We start from the raw sequence: 20,300 nt of genomic DNA, 5'->3' as shown, positions 1-20,300 counted from the left end.
GTAGTTATAGCCCCCCATAACAAGGACCTCATTATGGGTTGCAGCTTCATCTATGTGCCTTAATAGTAGACTTTCCATGATTTCTGTTATATTTGGGTGTTGCGAGTTCATTTTTCCCTTCATCATTGAGGTCTGATGAACTCCCTCCTCTGGTGAAGGAAGGTAGTGAGGCTGATTACCAAACACCTGGGCAGCTAGATGATAACTGGGTGGCTGGAATTGAGGACTGGATATAAGGCTGCCGACGCCCTTCTTCCTGGCTGGTGACTTTCCTGCTGGATTCTTGGAGACCAGTTTGATTCCTGCATCTCAAAGCTAAGTTTTCTGCTCTGCTTTGTACTCTTCAGTTTTGTTTTTGTTTTGCCTTGTTTTTTGGGAGTTCTGCCATCCCCGGCCGGGGGTGAGCTGAATTCCATTATTGTCTCTGATCTGTTGATCTTTTGCTCTGTCTTCAGAATATACCTGAGTGCTGATATAGTCTTTTGAAGCCTAGCGACTTCAGGGCCTGTTTTTCCTATCAGTCAGTTGGCTCATTTTGATAGGGGTTTTGCGGATGGCAGACAGCAGCTTTCCTATCCTGTCCTATGTAGTTAGCTTGGGCCCCATCATTTGCTCAACCTATCTTTCTATCTGTGTTAGTGTTTTCATCTTGCTTCACCGTCATTATATGTTGGGGGCTGCCTATTGCTTTGGGGTCTGCTCTGGGGCAGTTTAGTTTTTCCCCTTTCTGTCTTTAGGCTATGTAGTTCTCCGGCTGTGATCGAGGGGTCTAGGGCACCGTAGGAACCCCCCACGGCTACTGCTAGTTGTTGTGGATAGGTTCAGGGGTCTGCAATCCGATAGCTGCCAACCTCTCTGGTTTTTCTGGACCTAGCTGGTATTTTGTTTTTTCCTCCTTCGGTGACTCATCATAACATTTGGGGGTTTGTAACAGACCCCAATGAGAATTTTGTTATGTTTCCCTAAATGTATTTCGACCCATATGGACTCGACATCCTCATTCCCTTCGCTAATATCCTCCCTTAAAGTGGACTTTAGACAAGACTTTAAATAAAGACAAAGCCCTCCTCCTCTCTGATTTTTTACAATCCTTTCTAAACAGACTGTAACCCTGTAAGATACCTGCCCAGTCATAGCTTTCATCTAACCATGTCTCGGTTGTTATTAAATGTTGAACACTTGGAGAGAGTAAAGAGAAAATTTGTGAAAAAATAAGAATCAAACAAACATTGGTCAATAATCAAATGCATATATATTTTTACTCTGTGGTATCAAATAATGATTTGTAGCAAACATGATCTGCATGAATTAATAAAAGTGTAGTATTGTAAAAACAAGGCACATTTCCTTTATATGTTTCACATAGAAATTCCAGAAAATAGTCACAAAAATAGTACAGGCTTTTCCTTTTAGTACAGATGCTGGGTGTGATACATTGGCTAAATGTTTACTTAGATAGAAATGTATGTTGATGATTACTTAGTGAACATAACAATAATGATCACACATATGTAACGAGCAAAAATAATTTTTAAACAAAAATTCAGTAAGATTTTGCACTGACACTTTAAAGATTGAGACCTCAAGAGCAGTTAGAGGAACATCTCTGCAGCAATAAATTGTGGCATGTGTCACATACACGGACAGGCTTAGGATATGATGGCAAAGAAAGTTCATTACTTGAGCAGGTGTTGCAAAATATATCTCCACAGTTTCGACAATGATGCTAAAAAAAGTAAAGAAGAAATGTAAACATGTATCATAAACTACCATTACTACTGATGTCATTCATCAAGATCACTTATATATCATGGTCTCATAATGTCTCATCATGGTTGTCAATGACACTTCAAGAGCTTGCATAATGTAACGACAATATCATCAAGCAGTTTTTGCGAGTCTCAGTTTTCTGTTTATATTACTTATATGAAACATTCAGAAATGCTGATAGTACCCCTTTAAAATTTACTTACCTTAGGGAATGGAAAGATGCAATTGCAGATTACTGCTGATTTTGACACATTACAATATCACATGTGGCCATTGTGGTGAATTACTATCAAAGCCAAAATTTGCAAATGAGCATCATTTTGCCAAAGGACTTTGTTTGGTATTGCAATGAATGGTATAGGAATGAACAGCAATCTCTTTGCAAAAACAGCCATGTTTTTTCCTAATCTCATGCCAATGTTTATGATGTCAGCATGAACACTTCTGCTGATTCTCATATCGGAGCCGCTAGCAAAGACTGACACCTTTCATGGAAGAAACAGTGCAGCAGCTCAATAAGGATGTCAAAATGATGAACACCTAGGGGGAAGTTAATGGGTATCATAATGTGGCCTGTTGGGTACCGCTGTCGACAAATTCAGCACAGTGTTGAAAAATATGTCAGCAGAACCCAAAAAGGAAAGCAATAGGATACTAAAGTAACAATCATTATTTGTGCATTCATCAATACAATATTTATATGAAAACAGAAGGCCCGATTCCATCAAAGCTTTTATGCCAGAATTCAGGAGTTAAAAAACTTTGAAAAGTCACAAAATTATGGAGCAACACTAAGCGATGATAACATTTTGTGACCTTTGGCATTCTCACACCAGTTTCACCCAGCTCTAACAAAGCAAGTGGGATGTTGGCATGGAAAACCCAGTTTGTCACATTTATGATGAGCGTTAGTGTCCCTTATGCCAGCAGTTTTGGGGTCAGAATCATACTTGTTCGTTTTAATGAATCATGAGCATCTGACTCCAATGCAACACCTCATAAAGATCGGCATGAACAAAGCAGGGCTTGAAGAATCAGGGCCACAATGTTTATTAGAAAATTAACCAGAGTATTCCTTATGAATCCTGTTCACCATAAATACCACAAGATAAATGCAAAACTAGCTAGAAAAAGTGGTTGCATAAAATAACTTCCCCTTTAAACAGGAAATTTTGAGTGAATTAACTGTTGTATAGGAAGACATAAAACTCTTCCATTTGAATTTCCTAAGTAGGGGGTTTATGAAGTTGCTTATAAGCTAGGTTTCCCAAGCAGGGAGCCTTTTTCATTGGCTTTATTTACATGGTGTTTTGGAATATTCACACTTGTTTTTAGAGAGGTGTGTGCCTCTTTTTATTGAACTTAACAGTAAAGGTTAAGTTTTAAAACCACTTTTTATAGCTAGTTTTCCACAATGTTTATTAGCTATATATATTAAAAGGTTAAAGAAACACACCCAACAAAAAGTGTTATTTCCTAATCCCTTATTAATATGTCCATATAATATATAGTAATATGGATGTAATTACCGTATATGCTCGAGTATAAGCCAAGGACCTAATTTTACCTAAAAAAAACTAGGAAAACTTTTAGACTTGAGTATAAGCCTGGTATGCATTGTCCCCTCATCCACATCCTGGTATGCACGGGCTCCTCATCCCTATCCTGGTATGCCAGGCTCCTCATCCCTATCTTGGTATGCATGGGCTCCTCATCCCTATCTTGGTATGCCAGGCTTCTCATCCACATCCTGGTATGCACGGGCTCCTCATCCCTATCCTGTTATGCCAGGCTCCTCATCCCTATCCTGGTATGCCTGGCCCCCTCCCTATCCGTGAATGCATGATCCCATTTTTATCCTGGTATGATTGACTCCCATCAAAAAACATAAAAAAATAAACCATCACACTTGCCTTCCTGCGCTCCTTTGCAGCGTCTTGTTCCGGTGCCAGCTGCTGCTTTATGCTTGTAAGCAGCGCATGGCAGGGATGTCATGTGCTGCTCACAAGCAGAGGACAGCTGCCGAAACACTCACCGCTCGTGGAGGGCAGTGAGTATTAAGTAGCACGCATAGTGTCAGCCAACGAGCGGTCACATGTGCAGATACTTAAGAGTAATGAATATTCACCTCTCTCCACTCCCATGGAAGTGACGAGAGGTGAATATTCATAAGCTCCTAAGTAGCGGCACACGTGACTGCCCAGTAGCTGCAGGAGTCGGCTGCTGCAGCTGACGCTGTGCGTGCTATTACAGAGAAATTAATATTCTTTGCCAGCGCAGTGAATATTCATTTCTCTTTAGCAGCAGGAACAGGAGTTAGCTGCAGCAGCCTCCTGTGACCCGCTGCTCCACTGCTGCCCCTTCCCCTCTCTAGGTTTTGGACACCTCACTCAAGTATCAGTTGAGGGGGGGGTGTTTTCAGCACAAAATAGCTGAAAAACTAGTCTTATACTCGAGTATATACGGTAAATACTTACCAATCGCTCTCTTCTCCCGTTCCCAGCAATGATTCTATCCCTTTTTGAACCACATGACTGCCAATTAGACTACTCCATTCACAAAGCATCTTTTTGTTGACCTATAGTTGTTGCTTTCCCTGTGAAAGTCTATGAAATTCACATCCAGGCTTACATTTAGAAAGTGACTTCCGATCCAAACAGAAAATGCTGTGTGAGCCATCTAGTCTGAATTGTGGTGACATGGTTCAGAGAAGGATAAAAATTGCTCTGTGAATGAGAGACGATGGGAATTGGTAAGTATTTTAATACATTCACACTACAATACATGCATATTTACAATGAAATCGCACAACGTTTTTCGCTGGGATTGTTTATTATAACGGTTAGTATTAATAGTACTGAATGAACCTAGCACTCATTAGCAGATAAAGAAAAAAATATTTATTTCAGTCATGGATAGTAATAATAGATAAAAAACGTGACATTTTGGTCTCCATGAACTTCAAGCACACATCTACTAGCAACGGCTGTCGCTCTATTCAAAGCGCACACTTGCCTGACTTCATACAGCTGTCACTGCTCCACCTAACATCAGTGTATGTTTGATGAAGGTCATTGAGAATGAAACGGCACAATATTTTATATTATACTACTTTAGATGACATGAATAACTATTTTCATTATTAACTTCTGAGTGCCAGATTAATTCATTACTGTGTATGGTGGTGGGACTCTACACAAGCACCTATATAGCCAAGTAGTGCAGTATTTCCTTACTTATATGCTAGCATTAGTTGCCAGTGATACAGGTGAAAAAAAGTACCGTATTTTTCGCTTTATAAGACGCACCTGATTATAAGACGCACCCCCAAATTTGGAGAAGAAAAAGACAAAAAATGTTTTTTTTTTTTTATGTTTAATGGAGGTGTGTCTTATAATGCCAGTGTCCATCCTACAAATCATATATATGTCCCCCATCCTGGCACATGGCCCCCTTGTGCTGGCACATAGCCCCCCATCCTATCCTGGATATGGCACCCCCGGTCACTATATGCCCCCCTGCTGGCACTCACATGGCCCCCCTCTCTCTATATGCCTCCCTGCTGGTACGCACACCGCCCCCCGTCCCTATATTCCCCCTGCTGGCACACATTGTCCCCCCATCCCTATATTCCCCCCTGCTGGCATTCACACAGCCCCCCCGTCCCTATGTTCCCCCCTGCTGGCACACATTGTCCCCCCGGTCCTATAATCCCCCTGCTGGCACACATTGTCCCCCCCGGTCCTATAATCCCCCCTGCTGGCACACATTGTCCCCCCCGGTCCTATAATCCCCCATGCTGGCACACATTGTCCCCCCTCCATATATTCCCCCCTGCTGGCACACATTGTCCCCCCCTCCATATATTCCCCCCTGCTGGCACACATTGTCCCCCCCTCCATATATTCCCCACTGCTGGCACATATTGCCCCCTCCCATCCTCTATATTCCCCCCTGCTGGCACACATTGTCCCCCCATCCCTATATTTCCCCCTGCTGTCACACATGGCCCCCGTCCCTATATTTCCCCCCTGCTGGCAAGCACATGCTAAAATAATAAACAGTTAACTCACCTATTGATGATCGCTCCTGCTCCCAGCTCCCCCATGGCTTACCTGTGCTGAGTCTGCGGTCATCCTCCTCCTGCAGGGCGCACGCAGCTGCTACTCATTCAGGCAGCTCATTGTAGCTACAGGACCTTCCATGATGTGACCAATAGGAGCTGCTCAGCTGCGGTCATGTGACTCGCAGTGCACACTGGGAGTCATGTGACCGCAGGTCCTATGGTCACATCATGCAAAGTCCTGAAGCGATGAGCTGCCTGAATGAGCTGCTGCTGCCGCTCGCCCTGCAGGAGGAGGATGATCGCAGACTGGACACAGGAAAGCCATGGGGAAGCTGGGAGCAGGAGCGATCATCAGTAAGTGTCTATAGTGATGGGGGGAGAATGCAGGCACATGTAATATGCACCGCTCCCCTGTCTACCAACTCGGTGATGGACAGCGGGTGCAGTGAATATTACATGAACCTAATGAGCGGGAGCACAGGACCTCCCGCTGTCTCTGCAGCCCCCATCCAGCCCATCCCAGCCCCCTGACTCCATGCCAGAGCCGCCCCCCACTCTATAGCACAGCAGCACACAGATTCGCTTTATAAGACGCACTCCCCACTTTCCCCAAAAAGTTTGGGGGAACAAAAGTGCGTCTTATAAAGCGAAAAATACGGTATATTGTTAAAATGTATAAGAAAAAAAAAGTTCACCTTTCGTCTTGAAATAGAGAACTCTTTGTTACATTGTTTGCAGCCTGTTGCTTCATCATCCTTTAGCCATGTATGGCCCTTTAAAAAACAATAATAAAATTAATGTCTACACACACCAGTATTATATAGCTCTGCAAAGAGAATAATCAACCATGTATAGCACTAATATACAATGCTTCTCTCTAATACTGCAAGAGCACTTCTCTCTCTCCATTATACTATGAAGAGGCATCATGGATTCTATGCTAATCAGAATCCTGTTAGAGGAAAACAGACATGTCCTATGGAAAGATGAATGCAGACAGAGGTCTTCTCAAGCTTATGTTTTGTGTTAATGAGAAATGGTTTTCAACTTCTGAATAAACTAAAACACTAAAAATGATGTCCTCTAATATAGGCTATTTTTTGTTATACTCAGAAAATTATGTTCATCAGGTGCAAGCAAGTTACATAATTTTGAGGCAGCAAATAGAGTGAAGTCTATTCTGCACACTAAAGGGAATCTGTCAGTAGGATCAACCCTCCAATGTCATCTATATGGGCATGTAGGTCATGTCTCATTACAGATAGGTTTGCTGCAGCTCACAGCTCTGCTGTATTTCAAAACTGTGTGCCTGTGAGATGGAAGCTGAAGAACGGAGTGTATACCTGCAGATGTGTTTAATGTTGTCTGTGTCAGTTATAATCACGCACAGCTCTGCAGTGAGATCAGGAGAGCATAATATCAGTCATTACATGTCTCACACTTGTTAATTAAAACAAGCTCTAGAGGCAGATTCTCATGCAGATCAGTGTCTGACCCCCAGTTCTTAACAGCTTGTTTACATATAGGAACAATTTGGTTTTCATTGGAATTGGACAACAAGATCAAAGATATCAAGGTATCACTTTATTCAGCTTCCTATGACTGTTGTGAGTTCATTTTCTGGTCTACCAGTTGTGAGTTCTCCTTCCAGGCTCCCTCTGGTGGTAACAGGAGGTAGTGAGGCTGATTTAATCAGTAGAGATCTGCCACCTGATAATGAGGATGAAGATTGGACCTCAGGAATCTCAGATTGGATTTAAGACAGCCGACGCCCTACTCTGGTGCTGGCGACTCCTTCTGCTTGTCAGGTCTTGGTTCTCAGCTCTGTTCCAGTCAGCTCAAGCTAAGTTTTTCTGCTAATATTCACACTTGATTTTGTTGTTCTATTCAGTTTTTTGTGTGGTCAGCCAGCTACCCGTGCTGAATTTCCACTCTTATTTATCTGTATTTGCCAATTTGCTTTTTGTCCCTTATTAGATTGGCCTCTTTTTGCTCTGTCTCAGAATATTTCAGAGTGCTGATATAGTGGGAGAAGTCTAGTGACTTCAGGGTTAATTTTGTTATCAGAAGTGTTGGACATTATTTAGTAGGGTTTTGGGAAGATTGCAGACAGTGTCTTTCCTTTCTAGTTAGTTTGGGCCCCATCGTTTGCTCAGCCTATTTTCCTGCCTGTGTTTGTGTTTTCATCTTGTTTCACCGTCAATACATGTGTGGGGGCTGTCTATTCCTTTGGGGTCTGCTCTGGGGCAGTTAGTTTTCCCCTTTTCTTGCTTTAGGCTTATTTAGTCCTCCGGCCGTGACGAGGCATCTAGGTTCATCGTAGGTACGCTTCACGGCTGCTGCTAGTTGTGTGGTTAGGATCAGGGATCTACAATCTGCATAGTTACCAACCTCTCTGGTTTTTCTGGGGCTTAGCTTGTTTAGGTTTTTTCCTCCTCGGTGACGCATTCATAACATATGACCTACAGTCACAACCTGAACGTTCACTGGTTGTTTTGAGGTTTTGCATCTGTTCCTACAACTGTGAATATTTGGTTTTCTTTTTATTGTGAACAAAAACACAAATAGGTCAAAATAACTGAAAACTTCAGCGTGCATAACTATTCACCCCCTAAAGTCAGTACTTTCTAGAGTCTCCATTTGTGGCAACTACAGCTGTAAGTCGCTGTAGATAAGTCTCTGAGCTTTCCACATCTGAGCACTGGGATTTTTATCCATCCCTGAAAAAAAACCTATCCAGTTCCTTCTAGTTAGATGGTTTCCTCTAATGAACAGCAATCTTCAAGTCTGGCCACAGATTCTCAATAGGATTAAGGTCTGGGTTTTGGTTAGTCCACTACAAAATATTGACATGTTTCCCCTTAATCCCCTCGAGTGTTGCTTTAGCAGCATGCTTTGAGTCATTGTCTTGCTGGAAGGTGAACTTCTGTCCCAGTCTCAAAACACTGACAAACAGGTTTTGCTCCAGAATACCCATGTATTTTGCACCATCAATTTTCCCCTTGACTCGGACCTTTTTTTCTGTCTCTGCTGCTGAAAAACATCCCCACAGAATGATGATGGCACCATCATGCTTCTCAACTCAAAACGAGCCTTACGATTTTTGTGTGTAAAAGTAAAGGCTTTTTTTGTAGCCACTCTTCCATCAATGAAATCTCTATGGTGTGTACGGCTTACTCCGGTCTCTGCAGCTCCTCCAGGGTTACCTTTGGAGGTATGATAGAGATGCTGCCTCTCTGATTAAAGCTCTCCTTGCACGAGCTGAGAGTTTTAGTTGATGGCACTTTCTTGGCAGGTTTGTTGTCTTGTTTGTTATCAATGTTTTATTTATTATGAATCAGAATCAAATCGGTAACGAGATACAAATTCAATGTTGAATACAAGAGGTAAACACTGATACAAAAGTCTTCGAATGCCACTAAAGGTCTTAATAAAAAAGACATTACCGTAGTTAGTTTACCTTAATAATAAACCACAATAACCGCTGTATAATTAAAACAGAATAAAAATGATTCTTATTTACTATTTTTAGCAACAGACAGTTATAGAACTGTAGAATCATGTAGTCAAAAAACAAAAATCACAGATTGGTGAAATAATTCAGAAACAAGAATAGGAGAATACAGAGTGGGTAGACAGAACAAGAAGGGTGGTATGAAGATAGCCAGGTGAAAGATGGGAAAAGGCAGGAGACAGTCCGATGTAAGGTCAATGATGTCTAGAATCATTATGAGATGTCAGGTACACACAAAATTATAAATTTATCAGAATTCCTATAAACTACCCAGGGACTCCACACACACAAAAAGGAGGCATAGTTATGTATAGAGAGTGCTGCCAACTCTTCTGTATAGTACAATTGGTCGATCTTAAGGATCAGCTGATTTTTATTTGGAACTAGCTGAAGAGCCCGGCGCTGCCCGGGCATAGTAACTAACTGTGGTTAGTTATAGAAAATTATAATTATCCTCCATCCCATAGTCCCGTGCCAATATACCCATCATACATATCCACGATCCCATAGGCCTGTCCCATATACCCATCATACATATCCTCCATCCCATAGTCGAGTGCCCATATACCCATCACACATCCTCCATCCCATAGTCCCATGCCTATATACCCATCATACATATTCTCCATCCCATAGTCGAGTGTCCATATACCCATCACACATCCTTCATCTCATAGTCCCATGCCCATATACCCATCATACATGTCCCTCCATCCCATAGTCTCGTGCCCATATACCCATCATACATATCTGCCATCTCATAGTCCTGTGCCCATATACCCATCATACATATCCTCCATCCTATAGTCCAGTGCCCATATACCCATCACACATCCTCCATCCCATAGTCCCGTGCCCATATACATATCCGCCATCCCATAGTCCCGTGCCCATATACCCGTCAAACATATCCTCCATCCCATAGTCCAGTGCCCATATACCCATCACACATCCGCCATCCCATAGTCCCGTGCCCATATACCCGTCATACATATCCTCCATCCCATGGTCCTGTGCCCATATACCCGTCATACATATCCTCCATCCCATAGTTCCGTGCCCATATACCTGTCATACATATCCTCCATCCCATAGTCCGGTGCCCATATACTCATCACACATCCTCCATTCCATAGTCAACCATTATGACATCATAATGAGCGGCGGCGGGGCTTGCAACCTATGACATCAGCGTCGCCATGGCAACCATTGTGACATCATAATGATAGGCGGGGCTTGATACGCACACACTGCTTCCCCAGTATGCAAATAGGGGCATTATGACATCATAATGAGGGACGGGGCTTGACACGCACACACTTTTTCCCCCAGTATGTAGATAGGGGCAAAATTGTTTGGTGAATTGGAACGCACGGGGTTAAAATTTCGCCTCACAACATAGCTTAGGACGCTCTCGGGGTCCAGACGTGCGACTGTGCCAAATTTTGTGGCTGAAGCTGCGACGGTGCGGATGCCTATCCCGGACATACACACACACATACATACACACACACTTTGAGCTTTATATATTAGATGTTAGAGGAGCGCCACAACGTGGGGATCAGGAGTTTACTAGCGGTTATAATAAAGGCGACTAATCTAGAGATATTATTGTTGTTCGGAACTATTGGAAGATTTAAGAAACCATGTTCCAGTTTTGATTTTAAACATATATGTAGCACATTGTCTAGTGTAAGAGATACAATGTTCCAGAAGGACCACCAAACATGAAAATAAGAACCTCCTTCCATTTCACATCTCCAACACACATCTGAAGTGGTAGGAAACCACTTATGCATAAGGAGAGGCATTGTATACCAATGGGTTATTATTTTGTAGTTTTCTTGGGCTCTAACACATTGTTAAGGGCCATATGTGTTTTTGTAGATGAGTTTAGTTTGGGAGTCAGTAAAAGTATGTCCCAGATCCTTTTCCCATCTCAACAAATATGCTCTTTTCAGGGGCACAGCTCTCATAAGCAGGGCGTTATAAAGAACCAAGAGTACCTTTTTTGGAGGCTTTGTTTGAGCATAGTAATTCATAAGTGGTGGGCAGTCGCACTAGATCCCCGTGAATCATGACTTGGCGTAACGTTATCTTGAGGGCTTCATAATGGATAAAGGTATAATTAGACAAAGTAGGTAGCCCCTTCAACTCATGAAAGGACATGAAGGTTCCTTCTTCAGATAACTGATCTAATAAGGGTGATTTGTCAGTTGGTGTAGACTTCAATTGTCCAGGGGTCATGACGTGCGATACCCGGCTTAAAGGTGAGAGAGATGGGGAGAAGTAGGGTGCTACAGACTTCCAACATTTGACAGCCACTTGCGTGAGAAGATTTGGAATTGCAATTTTATGTGGTGGGTCAGGAGATAAAATGATAGATCTTAGTTATATTGGGGACATGTGGTTCTCTATGGAGAGCCAGGGCTTCTCCCTTGCTTTCCTCACCCTTTCAACAGTGCTTGATAGCACTGTGGCCAAATAATAAGTATGGATATTGGGGGCTCCCATACCACCATGTCCTCTAGGCAGTGGGATTGTGTGGCAATTAAGCATAGGGCGATGCATATTCCATATATAATCAGAAATGAGCGGTTGATTTGAGTTAGAAAAGTTTTGGGTATAGCTACAAGAAGCATTTGAAATAGGTACCGTATATACTCGTGTATAAGCCGACCCCCCTAATTTTGCCACAAAAAACTAGGAAAACTTATTGACTCGCGTATAAGCCTAGGGTGGAAAATGCAGCAGCTACTGGTAAATTTCAAAAATAAAAATAGATACCAATAAAAGTACAATTAATTGAGACATCAGTAGATTAAATGTTTTTGAATATCCATATTGAATCAGGAGCCCCATATAATGCTCTGTACAGTTCATGATGGCCCCATAAGATGCGCCATACAAAATACACCCCATATAATGCTGCACAAAAGATAATAATGGCTCCATAAGATGCTCCATAGAATAATATGTTGCATATGCTGCTCCATAAAGGCTATGGCCCCATAAGATGCTACATAGATCATGCCCCCATAAAATGCTCCATAGATTATGCCCCGATAAAATGCTCCATAGATTATGCCCCCATAAGATGCTCCATAGATTACAGTATGGCCCCATAAGATGCTCCATAGTTTACAGTATGCCCCCATAAAATGCTCCATAGATTACAGTATGCCCTGATAAGATGCTCCATAGATTATGCGCCATAAGATTCTCCATAGATTATGCCCCCATAAGATGCTCCATAAGATCCTTCATACATTATGCCCCCATAAGATGTTCCATAGATTATGCCCCCATAAGATGCTCCATAGATTATACCCCCCATAAAATGCTCCATAGATTATGCCCCCATAAGATGCTCCATAGATTATGCCCCCCATAAAATGCTCCATAGATTATACCCCCATAAAATGCTCCATAGATTATGCCCCATATGCTGCTGCAAAAAAAAAAAAATGGCATACTCACATCTCGTCGCTGGGGACCAGGTGTCAGATCATGAGCAGGTTGAGACACTGGTGCGCTATGGGAGCCAGGTGCCGGTGTCACTGCTGGCTCAGGACCCAGCACCTGAGATATTCACCTGTCCCCGGTCCATTGCTGCTGTCTGCCGCATCCTGTCAGTGACTGTTCAGGCAGCAGAGGGCACAGCGTGCACTAACCACGTCATTGCGCTCTCTGCTGCCTAAACGTCACTGACAGAGGACGCAGCAGACAGCAGCAAGCAGCGATGGACCGGGGACAGGTGAATATTGGATATACTTACCCCCTCCTGGCGCGGTCTCTGCAGCTCCCCCCTGCTGCTTCTCCCACGGTCTCCCTTCCTTCCTTTAGCGGTCACGTGGTACCGCTCATTAAACTCATGAATATGCGCATATTCATGGAGTTTAATGAGCGGTACCACGTGACCACTGAAAGAAGGAAGGGAGACTGTTAGACTCTACACCCCATTCTCCATACGAGTGGCAGTGGTATATCGTCCTCCCTGCCCCTCCCATCAGTTCCTGGATCATTTTGCCACTTGGCTTCCACATTTTCTCTCCTGTGACATCCCTATCCTCATCATGGGCGATTTCAACATCCCCATTGCTCTTCCCCTCTCCCCATCTGCTACTCACCTTTTATCTCTAACCACCTCATTTGGCCTTTTGCAGCTTACTAATTCTCCAACGCATGAAGACGGAAACTCCCTCGACTTGGTCTTCTCTCGGCTTTGTGCAGTGGATGATTTTGTCAACTCCCCTCTCCCGCTCTCTGACCACAAGTTTTTTTCATTCTTTATCAAGAACTGCTAGGCTGCTCAGGTCACCCCCACTGTCCATATTTATAGAAACATACAGGCCATTAACACCCAGAAACTTATGAAGAACTTGCAGTCTTCATTGGCCCCTATCTCCTCCCTCTTATGTCCTGATTCTGCATTGAAGCATTACAATGAAACACTTCAAAGTGCCCTGGATGAATTTGCTCCTCCTATACATAGAACACCACAACACAGACGGCGACAACCCTGGCACACCCTTCAAACACGTTTCCTGCAGCGGTGCTCCAGGTGCGCCGAACGTCTGTGGAGAAAATCCAACCTACCCGAAGATTTCATCCATTATAAGTTTATACTTCGAACATACAACACTGCCCTTCACCTCTCAAAACAAACCTATTTCAACACCCTCATCACACTTCACTGTCCAATAACCCTAAACGTCTCTGACACTTTTCATTCTCTACTCAACCCAAGAGTACAGGCCCCAACCACGGAGCTTCGAGCTGACGATCTGGCCAATTACTTCAAAGAAAAAATTGACCAGATCCGACAGGAAATTATCTCCCAATCACCTCTTGCCATCCACTGTCCTCCCTCACCCACAGCATCTATCTCACTGTCTGATTTTGAACCAGTCACAGAAGTAAGCAGGCTCCTTGCATCTTCTCGCCCAGTCACTTGCACCAGTGACCCATTTCCGTCACATCTACTCCAGCCCTTTTCCCCTGCTGTCACCCCTCACCTAACTAAAATATTTAACCTCTCTCTCTCTTCTGGTATCTTTCCCTCCTCATTTAAGCATGACGTCAAACATCCACTACTTCAAAAACCATCCCTCGACCAAAACTGTGCCGCTAACTATAGACCTGTCTCTAATCTTCCCTTCATCTCTAAACTCCTGGAATGCCTGGTCCACTCCCGTCTTATCCGCCATCTCTTTGATAACTCTCTTCTCGACCCTCTCCAATCCGGTTTCCGCTCTTTACACTCTACTGAAACTGCCCTCACTAGAGTCTCTAATGATCTACTAACAGCTAAATCAAATGGTCATTACTCCATGCTAATTCTCTTGGATCTCTCTGCAGCATTCGACACTGTGGATCATCAGCTCCTCCTCACTATGCTCCATTCCATTGGCCTCAAGGACCCCGTTCTCTCCTGGTTCTTCTCCTCTCTCTCTGACCGCTCCTTTACTGTATCTTTTGCTGGCTCCTCCTCTCATCTTCCCCTTACTGTTGGGGTTCCTCAAGGATCAGTCCTAGGCCCCCTCCTCTTCTTTGTATACTGCCCCTATTGGTCAAACAATCAGTAGATTTGGTTTACAGTACCATCTCTATGCTGACGACACCCAATTATATGCTTCTTCTCCTGACATCATGCCTGCCTTTCTAGAAAACACCAGCAATTGTCAAAACGCTGTGTCTAACAACATGTCCTCACTATATCTGAAACTGAACCTGTCAAAGACTGAACTCCTTGTGTTTCCTCCCGCTACTAATGTACCTATACCAGACATTGCCATTTCCGTGTGTGGTTCCACTATTACTCCCCAGCAACATGCCTGCTGTCTTGGGGTCATACTTGACTCCGTGCTTTCCTTTGTCCCCCACATACGATCACTGGCTCGCTCTTGTTATCTGCACCTCAAAAACATTTCTAGAATTCGACCTTTTCTTACTTTTGACTCCGCAAAAACTCTGTTTCTCTTATTCATTCTCGTCTCGACTATTGTAACTCCCTTCTAATCGGTCTCCCTCTTACCAAACTCTCCCCCCTCCAATCTGTCTTGAATGCTGCTGCCAGGATCATATTCCTCGCCAATTGTTACACCGATGCCTCTACCTTGTGGCAGTCATTACACTGGCTACCCATCCACTCCAGAATCCAGTACAAACTTATTACCCTCACCCACAAAGCTCTTCATGGCTCTGCACCACCCTACATCTCCTCCCTTGTTTCAGTATACCATCCTACCAGCGCCCTCCGTTTGGCTGATGACCTGAGGTTAGCATCCTCAATAATCAGAACCTCCCACTCCCGTCTCCAAGACTAGACATGTGCTGCGCCAATTCTTTGAAATGCACTTCCCAGGTCAATACGATTAGTCCCCAATCCCCACAATTTTAAGCGTGCCCTGAAAACTCATTTATTCAGAATGGCCTACCGCCTCAACACATTAACCTAATCTATCCCTATGTGGCAGAGCCAAAAGTTTTTACCATAACCAGGTTCCTCACATCATGTTCCCACATGCTTTATGCATCCATTAGCCCTCTGCATCCGTACTGTTACACACTTAACATTATGGCTGGTCCATACAATCAGGGCAACTGTTACCACCCACCTTTCGTGTCTCCCCTTTTTTCCTCATAGATTGTAAGCTTGCGAGCAGGGCCCTCATTCCTCTTGGTATCTGTTATGATCTGTGATTATTGTTATGCTGTAATGTCTATTGTCTGTACAAGTCCGCTCTGAAATGTAAAGTGCTGCGGAATATGTCGGCGCTATAGAAATAAAATTTATTATTATTAATGTACAATATATAAAAGACAGGCTATTACATGTAAACAGAGAAACCTCTTGTATAACCAATAGATAGTAGCAAGTCTTGTCTTTTGGGGTATTAATAGACCAAAGAAAATATAGATTCCATAAGCTACCAGTAGATAGTAGCAATCTTGTCTAGAGAGGCTGGAAGCTAAGTTTAGGTTAACCCCCAGCTGTTTCTTTGATTTTTTCTGGCAATTGATATCATTCATTGCCTTCAATGGGAACCAATATGGATATAATTCTGATGTTCCTTTATTGAACTACGCTATTTTTTACTTCTTGTCTGTGCTTGTCTGATTTACTGCAGAGAGATTGTTTTTGGCTCTGATAATGCATTTGGAATCTATGTTTTCTGTAGTCTATTAATACCCAAAAAGACAAGACTGCCACTATCTATTGGTTATACAAGAGGTTTCTCTATGTTTACATGTCTTTTATATATTGTACATTAATAGCCTGTGTATTATATTAAGCACTATCTTTTTCATCTTTTATTTGCTTATTGTTTTCCCACCTGTAGTTTATATGGGTCATTTAGGGCGAGTCTGGGACAGCCGCCGCGGAGTGGGGGCCCAAATCGTATCTTTTAGGGTGCCAACCTCCACTGTCAGCAAGGGATAGCAGGCTAGTGTAGGGCTATCGTAGGCTATTATTGTACAGAGTTTGTCAAATGTGTTATTGCACTAGGGAGGTGTTTTTTTACCTCAATTTGTTAAAGTTTCATGTTTTTAAAGGGATCATATGATTGCACTTCCATCACCGTTATAAAAAGCAATGACGAGAGAGGGCACCCCTGCCTTGTACTGTTGTGGATCATAAACGACTTGTAAAGGGAATTATTAATCTTTATTTTAGCTGATGGGTGGGAGCACATCTGAAATACGGCCTCCGTTATTATGGGAGGGAAGTTAAAAATTTAGGGTTTCCTGAAGGAAGATCCAGTCCACTCTGTCAAATACTTTCTCCGCATCGGTAACCAAGAGCACTAATGGAAGTTTGTGAAGGTTAGAATATTTTATTAAATGGAGAACTCGCCAAGCGTTTTCCTTACCCTTCCTAACTTTAATGAAGCCTGTTTGGTCTGGCGAGCATACTAGGATACATTTTGAGATCCACATTCAGGAGGGAAATCGGTCTATAGTTACAACAGAGTTCTGGATCTCTGCCCTCCTTATGTATAAGGGATATATGGGGTTCCAAAGTTTGAGGGGGGAAAGGCTTACCTTGGAGTACTTCATTACATAATTTGAAGAAGTGGGGTTCGAGTGTCTCAGAGAAAGTTTATATGAGCTAGAGAAACCATTGGGTCCTGGGGTTCTCCCGGTAGGATTATTTGACAGAGTGGATCGGACCTCGCCCAAAGTCTTTTGTTGTTCTAATGTAAGTTTAGGCAGATGAAGACTAGATTAAAAAAAAAAAAAAAAGACTGAATTTTCCGACGTTTCCTTATCTTATCTGATTCGGTTTCATCTGGTTGTAGATTATAAAGGTTTGCGTAATACTTTAAAAATTCCGATGATATTAAATTTAGATCCCATGTGCTTTGCCCACTAGTAGTTTTCAAGGAGTGAATGAATGTTCTGGCTTGCCTTATTTTAATTCGTAACATCAGAAGTCTGGAGGTTTTATCGCCATGTACAAACATATGATTCCTCCAATTGAGGTAATATTTTGCTGACTGCTTATTGAGCAAATCTTTTAATTGTAAGCGCTTGGCTGTCAGTGCCTCCAGGCTTTGATGCAATAGAGATCTTTTATGTTGTGTTTCTAATCTGGCTATTTCTTTGTAGAGGTCGTGTTTTATCTTTTTGCGTTGCTTGTCGAGGTAGGAAGCTATGGATATCAGTTCACCTCTAAATACTGCTTTGTGGGCCTCCCACACAAACTGGAAGCTTACGGTACTTCTGACGTCATTATTCTTAAGAAAAATAAAAAAAATCAAGAAAAGTGTTACGAATTCTGTTTGTTAGGGTCTGAGGTTAAGATTGAGTCGTTTAGCTTCCATGTACGAAATGTGGAGTGAGATTTTGAGATTGAGAAGCAGACTGATAATATTGTATGATCAGAGTGAATCGGGGGGAGTATCTCTGCCCATCAGAATTTTAGGTAATAAGGGCCTTGGGAGGAAAACATAGTCAAGTCTGTGGTAAGAGTTATGGGGATGAGAAAAGTAAGTAAAGTCCAGATCGGAGGGATGCAAGTGTCTCCAGGTATCTACTAATGAGAGAGCATGGAGTGATTTTTTTTACCTTGACAATATTTTGGTACGAGATCTGGAATTTCTTTGTGGATGAATCTAAGATAGGGTCCATGGGTATGTTAAGATCTCCTCCGAGAATTGGTGTGCCCTCTATGAAAGAGCGGAACTGATTTAGTTTGGAAGTGATCCATTTGATTTGTTTTTTTGTTGGGGGCATATAGGTTGCCGATTGTAACCAAAGTTCCCGCCAATAGACCTTTCACGAAAATATATCTCCTTTCCGTGTCAACCGACGAATCAGTTAGAAAAAAGGGAGTTTTCTTATCAAATGCAATTGACACTCCTCAAGAGCCCCTCTGAGGGGTAGTAGTAGTATGGTACCACCGGTTATAGTGCGCCCTTTCAAAAGAGGGAAGTTTCTCAAGTTGAAAATTTGTTTCTTGTAGGAGGAGAATGTTAAATTTTTCCTTTCTAAACCTATTCAGTGTCTGGGATCTCAGGATAGGTGAATTTAAGCCGTGCACATTGAAGCTTGCTAACTTGAGGATATCTTGTTTAGTCTCCATGAGAGAAAAAGTAGGCGTGCGGACAATTAGTTTGTATTGCACCCAAGTTGGACCGAAAGAGGAGGGGTGAGTGGAATATCGGAGGAAAATTAGGGCAGGGAAACATAAAAACTACATTAACACCAATTAAACATAAGTCCAAACAAGTGCCGTAAACATTAACATGAAACATTTTGATATAAAACAGCATTAATGGGGGTGTGATGATGCCAACGCTAAGGGCTCCATATTTAATCAGTTTTCTCCAATCCCGTGTGTCCAATCCCTTCTGTCCCTCCACGGCTAAAAAATACGAAGAGAATATCAGATCGGCCTCACAGGGAGGGAGATACTGGGCAAATTATTGAGGACCAGGTTCAGATACATGCAGAGCATTAAAAGAGCACAAGAGTCAGACGGCCAAAAGCCATAATTAAGCATAACTCTGCCTGTAGAGGAGAAAAGAAAACAAATAGGAACAACCAGGAACAATAACGATGCAACCGAGCATTCATGAATCCAGACAGTCCTAGCATTAGAAGGTAACCAGGTCTGGGAATGGTCTGTCTGCATTCAAATCAAATCCAGTTCCTCTCCAACGATTCATCCATGTTCATCATCTGGTGACATGAGATGGAGTTTTGCTGCCTTGTGTCTGGATCATTGAGCTTATGCAGTTTAGACCACGTTTCAAGTTGCTATCTGGGGTACAAGATTCAGCGAAGATGTTAGGTGAGATGCTTCCAAATCCGGATATTTTTCCAGTGTGATCCCCAGCTCTTTACACACATCTAGGATATTCTCAGAGGTCCTGGCTTGAATTTGCTTACCTTTATATGTTATAATAATGCAAAAGGGATAAAGCCAACAATACTGACACTGATTATGGCGTAAGGCTTCTGTAAAAGGTTTCAAAAGGCGTCTCTTGTTAAAGCGTCGATGCCGCTAGGTCTTTGAAGATTAAGATCAGTGAGTCTTCAAATATGACATTTTCTGCTTCCCTTGACCACTGCAGTATTAAATCTTTAGTGCGATAGTTCAAAATATATGCAAATGACATCTCGTGGAGGTTCTCCTGATTTAGGTCTGGGTCTCAACAACCTATGAGCTCTCACTATTTTTAATGAGTGGTGTATCCTCTTGAGACAATATTTTACTGAATATTTCTATCAAAGTCGGAGACAATGCTTCAGCTGCAACTGATTCGGGAATGCCTTTTATCAGAACATTATTCCTTCTTTCTCTATTCTCATGATCTTCAAGAATCTATAATAATAAATGCCCTAACCAGCTTCCGGTTGTAACAACTTCCGTCCAGTTGTAACCGGTGACGTCACCACACACACACGCACATGTTAACCCTCAACACACCACACCGC

General features: G+C 42.7%; 1 protein-coding gene across 5 annotated transcripts in view; it reads right to left on the bottom strand.

Moving 5' to 3' along the window:
• Positions 1-1,233: 1,233 nt before the first annotated feature.
• Positions 1,234-20,300, bottom strand: part of RUFY1 (RUN and FYVE domain containing 1) — a 573,324-nt gene continuing 554,257 nt past the window's right edge. For all 5 annotated transcript variants that reach the window (XM_073573702.1, XM_073573703.1, XM_073573706.1 and 2 more), the window contains 2 exons: positions 6,532-6,609; positions 1,234-1,726 (listed from right to left, as the gene is read on the bottom strand). In XM_073573702.1, coding sequence (XP_073429803.1) covers positions 1,583-1,726; positions 6,532-6,609 — 222 coding nt within the window. In that variant the 3' untranslated portion in view covers positions 1,234-1,582. The remainder of the gene's footprint in view (positions 1,727-6,531; positions 6,610-20,300) is intronic.

Source organism: Dendrobates tinctorius, unplaced genomic scaffold, assembly GCF_039654945.1.
Source record: "Dendrobates tinctorius isolate UK_male_01 unplaced genomic scaffold, ASM3965494v1 ptg000036l, whole genome shotgun sequence".
In the NCBI taxonomy this organism is placed as follows: Eukaryota; Metazoa; Chordata; class Amphibia; order Anura; family Dendrobatidae; genus Dendrobates; species Dendrobates tinctorius.
Note: the sequence above shows the minus strand (reverse complement) of the source record. Positions and strands in the feature narration are given on the sequence as shown.